Genomic DNA, 17,740 nt, shown 5'->3' on the forward strand with positions numbered 1-17,740 from the left:
CTTTCAATCTAGAAATTTGTATTCTTCTTTAGTGGGAAGTTTTCTTGTATTATTTCTTTAAATAATGCCCACCTCTCTATTTTCTTTGTTTTTTCTTTTCTTTTTTTTAGTAAATTTATTTATTTTTTGGGCTACATTGGGTCTTCGTTGCTGCACATGGGCTTCCTCTAGTTGCGGCCAGCAGGGGCTACTCTTCACTGTGGTGTGTGGGCTTCTCATTGCGGTGGCTTCTCTTGTTGTGGAGCACAGGCTCTAGGTGTGTGGGCTTCAGTAGTTGTGCACGCGGGCTCAGTAGTTGTGGCTCACGGGCTTTAGAGTGCAGTCTCAGTAGTTGTGGCACACGGGCTTAGTTGCTCTGTGGCATGTGGGATCTTCCTGGACCGGGGATTGAACCCCCGTCCCCTGCATTGGCAGGCAGATTCTTAACCACTACGCCACCAGGGAAATCCCTGTTTTTTCTTTTCTTGCACTCCTCTTTTTTTTTTTTTTTTTTTTTTTTTTTTTCTTGCACTCCTCTTAGTCAGATATTGGATCTCTTAGATTTAGTCTCTGCTTTTCTTATCTCCTCTCTCCTATTTTCTATTTCTTTGTCTTTTTATTCCATTCTCTGGGAGATTTCCTTGCACTCCTTCTGGTGAATTTTTTTATTTGCCTATTTCTAAGATTTTTTAAAATTCTCTAATTGTTCCTTTTTATAGCCTTCTCTTCTTTTTTTTTCATGGATGCAGTGCTCATCTCTAAGGATAGAAATTAAATTTTGTTGAAGTTTTCTTCTTCCTGCCTTGCCTCTGTTTCGTTCAAATTCCCCTCTTTAGTGTGTTTGATTTGGTCTTTCATGTAAGAAGCTTTCTTCAAATTTCCAGTGATCTTTGGTTGTCCATTCATATTTAACAGTGAGACACTAATAGCCAATAGGAAATTCTGTATGCATAGGTTTCTCTGGGCTGGTCAGTTTCCAATAAAGAAATCTTTCATTCTCTTGCCTGGAGTTGTGTGGGGAGAGTAGTAATATGCCCTATTTCTGGTAACTCAGAGGAAAAGAGGGAGTTGAAGTCTCTCCAGTTATATACAGACTTTTATTTAATCCCCTATCAGTAGTATGTTACTTTATCCCTGCCTTTTGCTGTGTCTGCTGCCTATGAGTCCAGCCTGTCAGGTTCAGCCTCTCCAGAGAGGAAACCTCTTCTCCTCTTTGTGGTGCTATGGTACAAATTAGCTTGTTACTTCTTGACATTTGTCCTATAGGAGTCATAGTTTAGCTTTTTCTACTCTAATTCAGTTACCACTTATCCAAAATATTTTCCTCATCCAAAAAAGTTTGTTTATATCTCTTGACTGCTCTCTTCATCCTTGTTGATTTATACCCTCTTGGGAGGTCATTTTAGTGGGTTTTCAGGAGAGAGCAAGTTAAATACATAGCTCAATCCTCCATACTAACAGGACATAAAATGCAGCCTTTTTTAGGTTGAATGTATTTTGGCCTTTCCAGGATAAATGAAGGATTAACGATAAGGCTGAGAAATTATTCCTCTCTTCTTGTACTCTTGCCTAGAAACGCAGGGACATATGTTCCCCCAGTGTACTTCTAACCCTATGAGGGGGTGCTAGTAATGATCTATAGCTATAGCTGTAGTAAGATAACTTGTCCTTTTTTTCCCTTGGAATCAAATATGCTTGAGCTTCCAAACCTTAAAGTTAAAAGGAAATAAATTCTTAATGTTAACAGTACCTTTTAATCACATGTAAATGTCTCTCTTTTTCTAAGAAATAAAGGTAATTTTTTGTTCTAAACAATATTTTTCCTATCACTGTAAAGAATTGCTATAGAAAAATCTGAGGAGGTATAAGTTCTTGTTAGTGAAGACTACCATGAATTATAATAGCCCAGGAGTCAAATATTTGAATAATTTCCCTTGTGGAGCCAGTGAGACTATTAACTGAATGTGGCATACATAATGAAGAGATACTATTTTTTTACCCATCCCATTGGTAAAAATTTTGAAGTGTAGCAATATCAAATGTTCGCAAGGGTGCAGGGAAATAAGTACTCTCATACATAGCTAGCGAGAGTGTAAATTGGAATAACCACTTTGGGGGACAATTTGGCAGTATCTATTAAAATTGAAAATGTGTACCCCCATGACCCTGTAATTCCACTTGTCTCTACCCTAGAAAAACCTTGCACGTGTGCACAGAAGGCATGTACAAGAATGTTTCATTATGGCAACAAAAAGAATGAGATAGATCTGTATGCACTGATATAAATAAATCTCCAAGACCAAGTTTTAAAAAAAAGGCAAGTTACAGAATATTATCTACATATAATGTAACTCTGTTTATCTTTAACATATTCCAGTAAGTACACACATACACATACATATATGCACGTGTGTGTATATATTATTTTAAAGTCTATGTATTTACATATATTATTATATATTCTAGGCATTTGCCACAATATACTTAGTAAATACACACATACACACACGGCATTTACATTTCTATGTAAATGTCTAGAATATGTACATGTCTATATACATAGTATGTAAGTGTCTAAGGAAAAAATGTCTGGAAGATCTGGACCAAGCTGATGACAGTGGTTACTTCTGGAGAGAGGACTGGAATTTTGGCAGGGGTAAGGAAGTCAAGGGGACTTGCCCTTTATATGTATTATCTGGATTATTTTTTACAAGAATGTTTTCATGTGTTACTTCTATAAGTACACATACACACACACACACACGTTATTGCCAGTTTAAATATACAGGGTATATAAAGCAGTGAGATTGGTCTTCATTGATTAGATTGAAATGACTAAAAGTATACTTCATGGAAAATAGCTCTTGCCTATTTAGATACAGCCCCACCTAACCTGCCTCTGCTTCTTTTTGTCATTTCAGTACTGGTCTAAGGCCCTTGTATAATCTTCTTGGCTACCAACCACTTATTCAGCCAGTTTCCTTTAATCTTTTTTTGGTTATGAGAACAGGAAGGAATCTGTTCATTGAGTTTTCCCAATCTTGGAAAAACTACCAAACTTCAGTTTCTAGAATTTGTTTTCTAAGTGCATGCAGAACTGCAGATGCTATTGAATGCATACGTTTGAAAGTTCAGAATATAAGAATGTTTGTGCAGCTCTTTACAGTTTACAAAATATCTTTACTTTTTATCTTATTCAGTCTTCCCAACAACCCTGTGAGGTAGGTGGTGTTAGTTGTTTACATAGATAGGAAAACTCTCGGGGGTCCCCAAGACCACCCCCAGGTTCAATGATTCACCAGGAGGACTCACAGGACTCAGTGTAAGATTTATTACAGTGGAAGTATACAAAACAAAATCAGCAAAGGGAAAGAGCACATGGGGCAAGGTCTGAAGGAAACCAGGTGCAAGCTTCCAAGAGTCTTCTTCTGATGGAGTCACATAGTATGTACTTAATTCCTCCAGCAATGAGTTTTGACAACATGTGTGAAATGTTGTCTATCAGGGAAGCTCCCCTGAGCCTAGGAGTCCAGGATTGTTAGCAGCAGTAATTCATGTAGGCATTCTCTGCCTAGCACACACAAAAATTCTAGACTCCCAGAAGGAAAGCATGTGTTCAGGATAAATCATACTGTTTGCACAGTTGAGGCATAATGAGCCACTCTTATCAGTTAGGAGATGGTGGAAATCCTACCAAAATCCAAGATCCCAGACATGAGCCGAGGTCCAACTTGCAAGCCAGGTCTGTTTTTAGGATATCAGTCTCAGGCCTGCCACATTAACTCTTGTTTGCATAGAAACTAAGACTAAAAGAGATGAAATGGCTTTCCTTAAGTTGTTTAGATAGGATGTGCTGGACTCAAGGTTTAAACCCAGGCCTTTGGATTCCAAGTTCGTACTTTTCCCACTATATAACTTCATTCTCCATCAAATCAAGTACAAATGCTTTTAGTGTGCAATCGAAGTGGTAAAGTTGAATGCCTAGTTCCTTAAGACATGAGATGTTGAAGTGATTTTCTTGCTTTGCCTTTTAATGTTTTCTTTCTCTCGACCTATAACATTTCTAGGATAACATAAAAAACCTAGAATTGGAAGTCATCAATCTGCAAAAGGAAAAAGAAGAATTGGTTCTTGAACTTCAGACAACAAAGAAGGATGTCAACCAAGCCAAGTAAGAAAAAAGTCAATGCTATTATTTCAAGTCCCAAACTGTGTATGAAAAGCCATAGACGAAACAGAGAAGTGAAAGAGCCATTTCCTGCCCCTACAGGATTTAAACCTAATTATGGAGAGGAGACCTAAAACAAAAGAAAAGCTAAGGAACTGAGATTTTAAATACCATCTCATGGTGACAGTAGAAGAATGCCATAACACAGCATATGATTAGCAGCCAAATAAATTTCTTAGGCAGTAATGGCTTTAAGAGTTCAGAGGCAGGAGATATCAGTTCAGGCTGGCATGATCAAGGAAAGCTTTATAAGAAGTTAGCATTTGAGCTGTATTTTGAAAGATTATCAGACCTACCAGACAGCAACAGTTTCTTTGTCCCTGTGCTGATGGTAAATTCGTTTGTGAATAGAATTAATATTCAGGCTAGCAAATGAAAAATCAATCTAGCCATCCCTTAGCCGGTTAAGAATAAAACCAAGACAAATTACCAGAATATCCTACACTCCCTTAGACCTTTGCCTTTATTGGCTATTCTACCTTCTTTTTACTTAGTGATTCTGTTATATCTCTATAGTATCTAAAGTTCATGTTCTTAAAAGTTATGTTGAATGTTTACTTTCTATCTCAGACTTGTATAACAATCATCGGAATTATTCCTTACGCTCAAGTGAAGTGAAATGCCTTCAAAGAACCATCCTTTTAACGCAGAGTGGTGAGAGAGTAGTGTATTGAGGCAGCTACATTGTTACTTACGCAAAAAATTTCCTTTACTCTTTAGCTCCCAGTGTTGAGATGGTTTTGGTTGTTTGGGTGGGATTCATTATTTAAAGATGGCTATGTGACTGGCCGCCTATTTTATATATATCAAGGTTGTGAACCTGGGAGTCTAATATTATGTCTTTTGGAGTCAGACTTTGCTGCTGCTAGTCCTCATTCCTACAACATCTGTGTTTAGGTTGAGTGAGCGCCGCCGGAAACGTCTCCAGGAGCTAGAGGGTCAAATAGCTGATCTGAAGAAGAAACTGAATGAGCAGTCTAAACTTCTGAAGCTGAAAGAATCCACAGAGCATACCGTCTCCAAACTGAACCAGGAAATACGGGTAATAAACTCTCATCCTTGCATTTACCCTATAGAAACTTACAAACATAGGTGTTTTATTTAGAATTAGAATTTTACTAGAATTATTAGAATTAGAATTATACTACAGAGGTGTTTGCAGGTGAGAAAGTAGCAGGCAGGGCCCATCATTTCAAGTGTTTGAATCTCTACAAATGTCCCTTTTGTAGGACATTGTGCTAGCCATCTAGAATCTGAATAACAAAACTCTGCTTTGACATTCAGAGTTTTAATGTTAGATTCTCTGAAACCAAAGGGCGATGATACCTTAATATTTAGTGGTGACATTCTGACCACTTTCCATGATCATGTGGAATAATTTTGCAAAGTGGTTGCAAAACAACAGACACATAGAGAAAATTTTCAGTCATTGAATGTTCAACTTCTGACATGTACAAAGTGGTGGTTACAGGTCATTGTACTGAAACTATTCGAATACAGTGGTTGCTAGGTAGATTTGTCCTTGAGACTTAGTAGATACTTCCTTGAAATTTCATTTATATGCAGTGAATTTAGGGCTGGGTTTAGCTTGTAGGTACATTTTTTCTATTATTTCTTCAGAGCGATCATTTGTATAGTCTATGCAAGCATAGCAAGTGGTATTGCAAACATAATCAGAAAATCTGTTGGCAGGCTTCTCAGCTCAGCTCTGGATTTTTTTCTCTCTTCTTAATGGTTAGTCTATCCATCTGTACATCAGCCCAGAATAAGTGCAGATGACTACTATTCGTGTTGGTTTTTGTTTCTACAGGTGATGAAAAACCAGCGGGTACAGTTAATGCGTCAGATGAAAGAGGATGCTGAGAGGTTCAGACAGTGGAAGCAACAAAAAGACAAAGAAGTAATCCAATTAAAAGAACGGGTAAGTAACTACAATTTCTCAAAGTCCTACCTAATGAACCCTTTTCTGGGCTGACTAACATTAAAGCTTCTCTTCAAACAGCTGGTATCTCTAAATATATGATACATTCATGAATTTAACAACTATTTATTAAACGTCTACTACGTGCAAGATACCATCCACTAGATACCATGGAAAATAGAAAGTTGAGTAGTATATGTGTTTTGCTCTTGAAGACTATCTTGTCTAAAGGGGAAAATGAGACATAAGCATGATTTTCTTCAATACAAGAAATAAAGAGACTTGTGCTTTACAAATAGTCTAAAATACCAATGTAATTAAGAAAGGGAAGCACACTTCCAGTTGGACTGAAAAGACCTTGAACAATAGGGAGGATTTTGATAGAGATAAATGCAGGCATTCCAGATAAATGGAAGAGCAGGAACAAAGACACAGAGATGACAACTTTGTAGGAATAGCGAATGATCCAGGTGGGATGAAAGACAGTAGGAGAAGATTCCATTGGAAAGACAAATTGAATCTGGATTGTTAAAGATCTAGGAAGTTTGAACTATATTTTGTTAGCAGTGTAAAGATTTTTAAGGTTTTTGAGAAACAAAGTGCTATCAGCAAAGTACTGCTTTCCAAAGATACATCTGGGGAGTCACGTGTAGAACAAACTGAACTATTGAGAAACTGGAGGCCAGAACACAAGTTAAGCAGGTATTGCGTCATCCAGAAAGATAATAAGGGCCTGAATTAGAGTAGTAACAATGTTCTTGGAAAGAACACTGGAAAGGACATTAATTTGGGGTAATTTTTAGAATTGGCCAGAATGTGATATGTTGGGTCAGGAAATGAGAGAAGTACTTCAGGAATGGTGACATGAGGAATGGTGGCATGAGGAGCTTTGTGGACTCTCTTCCCAGCAAAAGAAGCACAACTGGTGAAATGTATTGTCGTAAGGGCATATAGCAAGGAACCGATTATTCAAGGAAATCTACTAAATCTGAGTAAGAACAACAATAGTCTGTGGCATATGAGCCACGACCAACTCTCTCCCTTCATCCCCCCTCAGCTCCATGTTGCTGAAGCTTTGTTTCAGGTAAGAGCAGCCAAGAGATCTGGGGATCCCTTCTTCCACCTAGCCTCCATGCAGAGGGTGGAAGCTGTATCCCTGCTGCAGAAGACCAGGACTACTGGGGTCTGACTACCATAACCCATCTAATCATAGGATGTAGGTTCCATGTCAGGAGACCAGCCAAGAAAAATAGGGTATGCTGCCACTGGCCCGCATCCTACTCATAGAACAGAGATGTCACTCAGAGAAGTGGGCTTCTGTCCCCATCCCCAGGTCCTAAGCAGTGGTGCAGAGGATTCTGCCCAGGGGGAGGGGCAGGCCATAGGAATGCAGCTCTCCCTAAGGGGACTGACTTTATTTGGGGACAGAGTCTGGGGAAGTTAAAACCTAAAGGTGCTGTCAAAAACAATGGAAATTTTGGTGGTGAGCAATTAAGAGGAGACTGGTAGCTCCATGAGAACAATAAATGAAACAGCAGTCGAAATATTCAAAGATCTAATGACTGAAAACTTTCTAAATTTGATGAAAAACATTAATCTACACATCTAAGAAGCTCAATCAACTACAAGTAGGATAAATGCAAAGAGATCAACACCCAAGACACATCATGTCCAATGGTTGAAAGACAAAGACAAAAAACTTAAAAACAGCAAGATAAAATGACTCATCACATACAAAGAAATCCCAATAAAATTAACAGCTGAATTCTCATAAGATCAAGAACAAGACAAGGGTATCCACTCTCGCCACTTCTATTCAACATTGTCCTGGAGGTTCTAGCCAGAACACTTAGGCAAGATATTAGGCAAATATATGAAAGGCATCCACATTGGAAAGGAAAAAGCAAAACTATCTCTATTAGAGATGACATGATCTTGTATGTGGAAAATCCCGGAGAATCAACTGAAAACTATTAGAACTAATACATGTGTTCAGCAGGCTTGCAGGACATAAGTTCAATGCACAAAATTTGGTTGTATTTCTATTCACTAACAATTTGAAAATGAAATTAAGAAAGTTCCTTTTATAATAACATCAATAAGAATAAAATACTTAGGAATAAGCTTAACAAGTGTAAGACTTATACACTAAAAACTACATCATTGAATTAATTAAAGATCTAAATAGGGCTTCCCTGCTGGTGCAGTGGTTAAGAATCCACCTGCCAATGCAGGGGACACGGGTTTGAGCCCTGGTCTGGGAAGAGCCCACATGCTGCAGAGCAACTAAGCCCGTGCGCCACAACTACTGAGCCTGTGCTCTAGAGCCTGCAAGCCACAACTACTGAGCCCATGCACCACAACTACTGAAGCCCGCGTGCCTAGAGCCTGTGCTCCACATCAAGAGAAGCCTCCACAATGAGAAGCCCACGCACCACAATGAAGAGTAGCCCCCACTCGTCGCAACTAGAGAAAGCCTGCACGCAGCATTGAAGACCCAACACAGCCAAAAAATAAATTAATTAATTTTTTTAAAAAAGATCTAAATACATGGAACAATAATCCATGCTCATGGATGGGAAGACTTAATATTCTTAAGTTGGAATACCCCCTCAGATTGATCTACAGATTCAACACAATTCCAACCAAATTTCCTCTAGCTTATTGGTAGAAATTCACATGCTGATCCTAAAAGTCATATGGAGATGCAGGTGACCCAGAATAGTCATAACAATCTTGAAAGAGAACAATACATTTGGAGATACCACATTTCCTGATTGCAACACAACCATCACCTCACATAGTTACCCCTTCTTTTCAGTGTAGGGAGAACACTTAAGATCTACTCTCCTAACAAATTTCGAGTATACAGTATGGTATTATTAACTATAGTTACTATGCTATACATAGATCCCCAGAACTTATTCATTTTATAACTAAAATTTTGTACCCTTTGACCAACCTTTCCCCATTTTCCTCACTGCCCCCATCCCCTCCCCAGTACCTGGTAGCTATCATTCTACTGTCTGGTTATATGAGTTTGACTTTTTTAGATTTCACATATAAGTGAGATCATATAGTATTTGTCTTTCTCAGTCTGGTTTATTTCACTTACCACAGTGACCTCCAGGTTCATCCATGTTGTTACAAATAGCAGGATTTCCTTGTATGTGACTGAATGATATTCCATTGTATATACAGTTGACCCTTGAACAACATGGGTTTGAACTGTGCGGGTCAACTTATACATGTATTTTTTTCAATAGTAAATACTACACTACTATACTATCCACAGTTGGTTAAATCCATGGATGCAGAACCACAGCTATGGAGGGCCAACTGTAAAGTTACACACGAATTTTCGACTGCATGGGGGTTGGCACCCCTAACCCCACGTTGTTCAGGCGTCAACTGTATACACGTACCACATTTTCTTTATCCATTCATTTGTCAACAACTTAGGTCAACTTAGGTTGTCAACTTAGGTTGTTTCCATATTTGGTTATTGTGAATAATGCTGCAACAAATATGGGAATGCAGATATCTCTTCAAGATACTGATTTCATTTCCTTTGGATATATATATACCCAGTAGTGAGATTGTCAGATCATATGGTCTTTCTATTTTTAATTTTTTAAGGAACCTCCATACTGATTTCCATAATGACTATACCATTGAAAGACTCTTCAGTTACATTATAAGGTTTTATTTTAGCTAGCTGAATAGCAATGAAAAGTCTGACTCTTTTCTTCTCAGGACCGTAAGAGGCAATATGAACTGCTCAAACTTGAAAGATGCTTCCAGAAACAGTCTAGTGTGCTCAGACGTAAAACTGAGGAGGTAAGAAAATCCAATCTGCTAGGTCAAGTGTATTATCACTTTCAGGCTTGGATGATGGCAGAGGAGTATCCCTTAAATGAGCCAGTGTCCTGAAACCAGGGATAACAGTCTTGACCAGCAGTTCCTAAGTCTTGATCCCTGTTTGTCATGAACTGTCAGCAGATAAAAACCTGATGAAAATGGCACTATTCAAATAAGGATTTTTTCTAATTGGGCTTCTTTCCAAACCAAACAAAACAAAACAAAAAGAGTAATTCTGATATATGACATTTCCAGTCGCTTTCAATCTGCAGTGCTTCCTTGAAATTGTGTGCCTCCCCTAGGCTCTAACGCAGTAGCTGTTCACCAGTGTTATGTACATGGAGACTTATAAATGTAGTTCCTATAAGAATTCAAACCCATAGAATTTTTTATTTTTCTTGACTAATATGCTAGAAATTAGAATGTTCTTTCTTTTTTATTATGTTAATATAAATTATTTTATTGAAGTAGAATATATATACCTAAAAAGGGCACAAATATTATGTACATCTCCATGAGTTATTCCAAAGCGAAAAAACCTGTACAACCATCAACCTAAAGACAAACAAGTCACTACTAGAACCTTAGAACTTCATCCCCACCCCCACCTGTTCTCTCTCCGAATGACGAGTCCTTCCTCAGAGGTAACGACCGTCCTGACTTCTAACACTACAAATTATTTTTCCTGGTTTTGAAGGGAATTACAGAGAATGAAGTGCATCTTGTTTCTTTGATTTGGTAGTAGAATTGTAATAAACACCAATGCTGTTGCACGTAGGGGTGGTTTGCTCTGAACTTGCATTTCAGTATCTTTTGGCACAGGTACGTGAGCCTTTCTGGTGAGTTATACCTAGGGGGGAAATGATGAATCACAGGGATTGTGTATGTTCAAGTTTAGTTAATAATGACAAGTGGTTTTCCATGGTGTTTGTACCAAAGTTTACTCACACCAGCCATAGATAAGAGTTTCAGTTGCTCCATATCCTCACTAACCTGGGGATTGTCAGTCGTTTTATTTTTCATCGTAGCCACTCCAGGGTTTAAGTAAAGGCATCTCACTGGGTTCTAATTTGTATTTCTCAGACGATTAGCTGTATGAATCATCAAATACATAATTAATGAAGAATGTTCTTCTTTCTACCCTTCAATTCAACATTACTATGAGCCATTTTTATTTAGGCAGCAGCTGCCAACAAGCGTCTCAAAGATGCTCTCCAAAAACAACGAGAGGTCGCAGAAAAGCGGAAGGAGACTCAGAGCCGTGGAATGGAAGGCACTACAGCTCGAGTGAAGGTATGGACAACTTGAACTGCCATTTGTCTTATGTACATTGGGGATAGGAAAAAATGGGAAGTAGCTTTCTTTTCGTTTAGAAGGAAACACTACAAAATCTGGAGTTCTACCTGAAAGCATTATTTCCTAAAGATATGATTATCTCTGAACGGTTGTTAAAGACCATGAGTAGTGAACCCTTTCTATCCCTGCCCCGTTCAGTTAATTTTTAAAGTTTTATTGAGGTATACTTGACCTACAATAAATTATACATATTTAAAGTGTACAGTTTAATAAGTTTCGACACAGATATGCACCCATTAAATCATCACCACAATCAAGATAAAGTCAATGTCCATCAGGACCAAAACTTTCTTCGTACACCTTTGTAATCCCTCCCTCCCCTCCCCAGTCTATCCCTCTACGCCCCATCTCCAGGCAGCCATTAATCTGCTTTCTGTCACTGGATTTTCTACATCACATCATCTGTGATTTAGAAATCACATGTGATTTCTAAATCACATCATCTGCGCATAGGGACAATTTTATTTATCCTTACCCACTCTGTATGCCTTTAAAAAAAACTCTCTTGCCTTATTGTACTTGCTAGAACCTCCAATAAAATATCGAATAGAATAGGTGAAAAGAGGGCATCCTTGGGCTTCCCTGGTGGCGCAGTGGTTAAGAATCCGCCTGCCAATGCAGGGGACACGGGTTCGAGCCCTGGTCCGGGAAGATCCCACATGCCGCGGGGCAACTGGGCCCGTGAGCCACAACTACTGAGCCTGCGCGTCTGGAGCCTGCGCTCCACAACGAGAGGCCGCGACAGTGAGAGGCCCGCGCACCGCGATGAAGAGTGGGCCCTGCTCACCGCAACTAGCGAAAGCCCTCGCATAGAAACGAAGACCCAACACAGCCAAAAATAAATAAATAAATAAATTTAAAAAAAAAAAAAAAAAAGAGGGCATCCTTGCTTTGTTCCCAATCTTAGAGAGAAAGCATTCAGCCTTTCACCATTAAGTACGATATTAGCTATAGGTTTTTTGTATATGTTCTTCATCAGGTTGAAGAAGTTCTTGTCTGTTCTTAGTTTGCTGAAAGTTTTTATGATGAATAGATGTTGGATTTTTTCAAAAGTTTTTTCTGAATCTTCTTGAGCTGATCTTATGGTTTCTGATCTTTCTGAGATAATCTTCTTGAGGTGATCTTATGATCTTATGGTTGGTTGGTTTGTTTTTATTCAGTATGACAAACGACATTGATTTTTTTCCAACTTATTTTATTAAGGTATAACTGATGTACAGTAAGATCTACCCTTTTTACTGTAGTTCTGCAAGTTTTAACATCATATACAGGTGTATAACCACCACCACAATAAAAATATAGAGTAGTTCTATATTCCCCTATAACACTTTGTAGTCAGTTTCTCCCACAGCCATATGCTGGCCCTTCGCAAACACTGATCTGTATTCTGTCATTATTGTTTTCACTTTGCATTGCATCAGTGTCATATAACTGGAAACATACAGTATGGTTTCTTTCACTTAGCATTAAGGCATTTGATATTCATCCATGTTGTATTATTCCGTCATATGGATGTTCCACAGTTTATCTATTCACCTGTTAAAGGTTATCTTGGAGTCTTTTTTTCCCCTAGTTTTTGGTGATCATGAATAAGGCCACTATAAATGCATTCACATACAGGTTTCTGTATAACAAAGGTAGTTATTTCACTTGGGTAAATACCTAGGAGTGGGATTGCTCGGTCATATGGTAAGTGTATGTTTAACTTTATAAGAAACTGCCAAGGGACTTCCCTAGTGGTCTAGTGGTAAAGAATCCACCTTCCAATGCAGAGGACGCAAGTTAGATCCCTGGTAGGGGAACTAAGATCCCACATGCTGCGGGGAAACTAAGCCTGCACACCACAACTACTGAGTGTGCGCACCTCAACTAGAGAGCCTGAGTGCTGCAAACTACAGAGCCCATGCGCCACAACTAGGGAGAAGCCCGTGCGCCACAACTAGAGAGAAGCCCTTGTGCCTCAACAAAGAGCCCGAGAGCTGCAACGAAAGATCCCACATGCCGCAACAAAGATCCCACATGCCACAACTAAGACCTGACACAGCCAAAAATAAAATTTTAAAAAATCTAATAATATCAAAACAAAGAAGATATACAGACTGCCAACAAACACATGAAAGAATGCTCAACATCATTAATCATTAGAGAAATGCAAATGAAAACTACAATGAGATATCATCTCACACCAGTCAGAATGGCCATCATCAAAAACTCTAGAAACAATAAATGCTGGAGAGGGTGTGGAGAAAAGGAAACACTCTTGCACTGCTGGTGGGAATGTGAATTGGTACAGCCACTATGGAGAACAGTATGGAGGTTCCTTAAAAAACTACAAATAGAACTACCATATGACCCAGCAATCCCACTACTGGGCATATACCCTGAGAAAACCATAATTCAAAAAGAGTCATGTACCAAAATGTTCATTGCAGCTCTATTTACAATAGCCAGGAGATGGAAGCAACCTAAGTGTCCATCATTGGATGAATGGATAAAGAAGATGTGACACATATATACAGTGGAATATTACTCAGCCATAAAAAGAAACGAAATTGAGCTATTTGTAATGAGGTGGATAGACCTAGAGTCTGTCATACAGAGTGAAGTAAGTCAGAAAGAGAAAGACAAATACCGTATGCTAACACATATATATGGAATTTAAGGAAAAAAATGTCATGAAGAACCTTGGGGTAAGACAGGAATAAAGACATAGACCTACTAGAGAATGGACTTGAGGATAAGGGGAGGGGGAAGGGTAAGCTGTGACAAAGCGAGAGAGAGGCATAGACATATATACACTACCAAACGTAAGGTAGATAGCTAGTGGGAAGCAGTCACATAGCACAGGGAGATAAGCTCAGTGCTTTGTGACCGCCTGGAGGGGCGGGATAGGGAGGGTGGGAGGGAGGGAGACGCAAGAGGGAAGAGATATGGGAACATATGTTTATGTATAACTGATTCACTTTGTTATAAAGTAGAAACCAACACACCATTGTAAAGCAATTACACTCCAATAAAGATGTACAAAAAAACAATAAAAAGTTTTAAGAAAAAAAGAAAAACTACCAAATTATTTATCTAGTTGTTCAGTGCTGGTGTATAGAAATACAACTGATTTTTGTATATTAACTTTTATCTTCTGACTTTATTAGTTTAGTGGCTATTTTGTAGGTTCTTTGGGACTCTCTACATAAACAATCATGCCATCTATAAATAGTTTTATTTCTTCCTTTATAATCTATATGTCTTTTATTTATTTTACTTGCCCTGTTGCATTGGCTAGGACATTCAGGATGATGTTGAATAGGAGTAGTGACAGTAGAAACCCTTCTGCTATTCCTCATCTCAGGGGAACAGTATTCAGTCTTTACCATTAAGTATGACATTAGCTATAGGTTTTTCATAGAGGCCCTTTATCAGCTTAAGGAAGTTCTTATCTATGCTTAGCTTGCTGTGAGTTTTTATCCTGAGTGGATATAATTTTTTTTTTTTTTTTTTTGGCCACGCTGTGCAGTTTGCGGGATCTTACTTCCCTGACCAGGGATCAAACCCAGGTCCCCAGCAGTGAAAGTGCCGAGTCCTAACCACTGGACCACCAGGGAATTTCCAATGAGTGTATATAAATTTTGTCAAATACTTTTTGTCTCTAGTTTGTTGATTTGGTGAATGACTTTGATGTTCAAATATGGAACCAGCCTTGCATTCTTTGAATAAATTCCACTTGGTTGTGATATATCATCCTTTTTATGTATTATTGAATTCAACAATACATAAAATTAAGATTTTGCTAAAATAAAAATTTCATGTAAAATTTTTGCATCTGTGTTCATGAGGGATATTGGTCTGTTGTTTTCTTGTAGTGTCTTTGTCTGGTTTTGGTATCAAGGCCTCTTAGAATACGTTAGAAACTATTGCCCCCTCTTCAATTGTCTGTAAGAGTTTGTATAGAGCTAATATTGTTTTTTCCTTAAAAGTTTGGTACAGGGACTTCCCTGGTGGTCCAGTGGTTAAGAATCCGCCTTCCAATGCAGGGGATTGCGGATTCCATCCTTGGTCAGGGAACTAAGATCCCACACACCACGGGGCAGCTAAGCCCACACACCGCAACTACTGAGCCCACGTGCCGCAACTACAGAGCCCACACGCTCTGGAGCCCATGCGCCACAACTACGGAGCCCACACGCTGCAACAAAAGATCCTGCATGCCGCAACTAAGACCCGATGCAGCCATAAATAAATAAATAAATATTTTTTAAAATAAAAATAAAAATCCTTAAAAAAAAAGAAGAGGAAGTTTGGTACAGTTCACAATTTAAGCCATCTGGACCTGAAGGATGTTTTTGTTAGTTGTTGCTTTTGGTGGGGAGGAGGGGTTAACTGTAATTCAGTTTTTTAACTGGATATAGGGTTGTTCGGGTTATATATTTCCTCTTGAGTGAGCTTTGGTAGTTTGTGTGTTTCGTCTAAATTGTCAAATTTATTGGTGTGAAGTTATTCATAATATTTCTTTATTATCCTTCTAATGTCTGTAAAAACTGTAGTAATGTCCTCTATCTCATTCCTGTTATTGATATTTTGTGTCTTTTCTCCTTTTTCTTGATCAGTTTGGCTAAGGTTTATCAAAGAACCAGCTCATTCTTACAAATGGTTAAAATAGTAAATTTTATGTTATGTATATTTTACCACAATTAAAAACAATACCCCCAAAACCCTAGCTCGTTAATTTCCAATCTGACCTTTATTATTTCCTTATTTCTGCTTTGGATATAATTGGCTTTTTTTCTTAAATGTGGAACCTGAGGTCATTGATTTGAGTTCTTTTCTTTTCTAATATAAACATTTAGTTCTATAAATTTCCCCTTCAGTACTCCTTTAATGACATCCCACAAATTTTGATAATTATGTTTTCATTCAATTCAAAATACATTCTAATTTCCCTGTTTATTTCTTCTTTGATCCACAGTTATTTAAAATATTATTTAGTTTCCAAATATTAGGAGATTTTTCCAAATATCTTTCTGTTATGATTTCTAACTTAATTTCATTATGGTTAGAGACTATCCTTTATATGACTTGAATCCTTCTGAATTTTTTGAGACTTATTATGGCCTAGAATATGGTCAGTCTTGGCAAATGTTCAAACTGTATGTACTTGAGAAGAATGTATATTCTGCTGTTGTTGGATAGAGTGTTCTACAAATGTCAATCATGTTAATTTGATTGATTGTGCCATTCATTTCTACTGTATTCTTGCTGATTTTCTGCCTACTTGTTCTATCAGTTACTTAGAGATGGGTATTGAAATCTTCAATTAGAATTATGGATTTGTCTTTTTCTTATTATAGTTCTGGTTTTGCTCTGTATATTTTGAAGCTCTGTTATTAGAGGCATAAACATGTAAGATTAATTGATCCCTTTATTATTATAATAATAAGTTTACTATTATGATCATTTTTATCCCTAGCAATATTCTTTGTTCTGAAATCTTTTTCTGATAATAATATAGTCCCTCCAGCTTTCTTTTTTTTTTTTTGCGGTACGCGGGCCTCTCATTGTTGTGGCCTCTTCCGTTGCGGAGCACAGGCTTCGGACGTGCAGGTTCAGTGGCCATGGCTCACGGGCCCAGCCGCTCCGTGGCATGTGGGATCCTCCCAGACCGGGGTACGAACCCGTGTCCCCCGCATCGGCAGGCGGACTCTCAACCACTGTGCCACCAGGGAAGCCCCTTCCAGCTTTCTTTTAATGTTAGCATGGTATATTTTTTAAAAATCCTTTTAGCTTTAACCTCTTTGTGCCTTTGTGTGTTTTTAAAGTGTTTTTCTTGTAGGCAGTATACAGTTGAGTCTAGCTTTTTTAATCCAGTCTGACAATCTGCATTTTAATTGGGGTGTTTAGACCATTTACATTTAATCTGATTATTGATATGGGTTGATTTGAATCTATCATATTGCTATTTGTTTTCTATTTGTCCCATCTGTTCTTCATTCCCTTTTCCTTGTTTTCTGGCTTCTTTTGGATCAATTGAGTATTTTTATGATTCCATTTTATCTCCTTTATTGGCTTATATATGATTTTGTTTCAGATATTTTGGTGCTTTGTATATTAGGGGCATAAACATTAAGGATTAAGTTCTCTTGAATAATTGACTCCCTTACCATTATGAAATAATATTTTTTTTAACCTTGATAATATTCCTCTTTTTTCTCTCAGTTTTACTGAGATAAATTGATAAACAGCACTGCAAAAGTTTAAGGTATACAGCATAGTGATTTGACTTATATACATCTTGAAATGATTATCACAATAAGTTTAGTGAACATCCATCATTCATATAGATACAAAATTAAAGAAATAGGGCTTCCCTGGTGGCGCAGTGGTTGAGAGTCCACCTGCCG

The 17,740-nt window shown here is 38.0% G+C and overlaps 1 protein-coding gene across 1 annotated transcript in view; it reads left to right on the forward strand.

Annotated features, from left to right (window-relative positions):
- Positions 1-17,740, forward strand: part of KIF4A (kinesin family member 4A) — a 129,189-nt gene that overhangs the window by 83,060 nt on the left and 28,389 nt on the right. The window contains exons 16-20 of the mRNA XM_032619389.1: positions 4,047-4,150; positions 5,105-5,249; positions 6,018-6,128; positions 9,885-9,968; positions 11,169-11,282. Coding sequence (XP_032475280.1) covers positions 4,047-4,150; positions 5,105-5,249; positions 6,018-6,128; positions 9,885-9,968; positions 11,169-11,282 — 558 coding nt within the window. The remainder of the gene's footprint in view (positions 1-4,046; positions 4,151-5,104; positions 5,250-6,017; positions 6,129-9,884; positions 9,969-11,168; positions 11,283-17,740) is intronic.

This window comes from Phocoena sinus, chromosome X (genome assembly GCF_008692025.1).
Source record: "Phocoena sinus isolate mPhoSin1 chromosome X, mPhoSin1.pri, whole genome shotgun sequence".
NCBI classification, from domain to species: Eukaryota; Metazoa; Chordata; class Mammalia; order Artiodactyla; family Phocoenidae; genus Phocoena; species Phocoena sinus.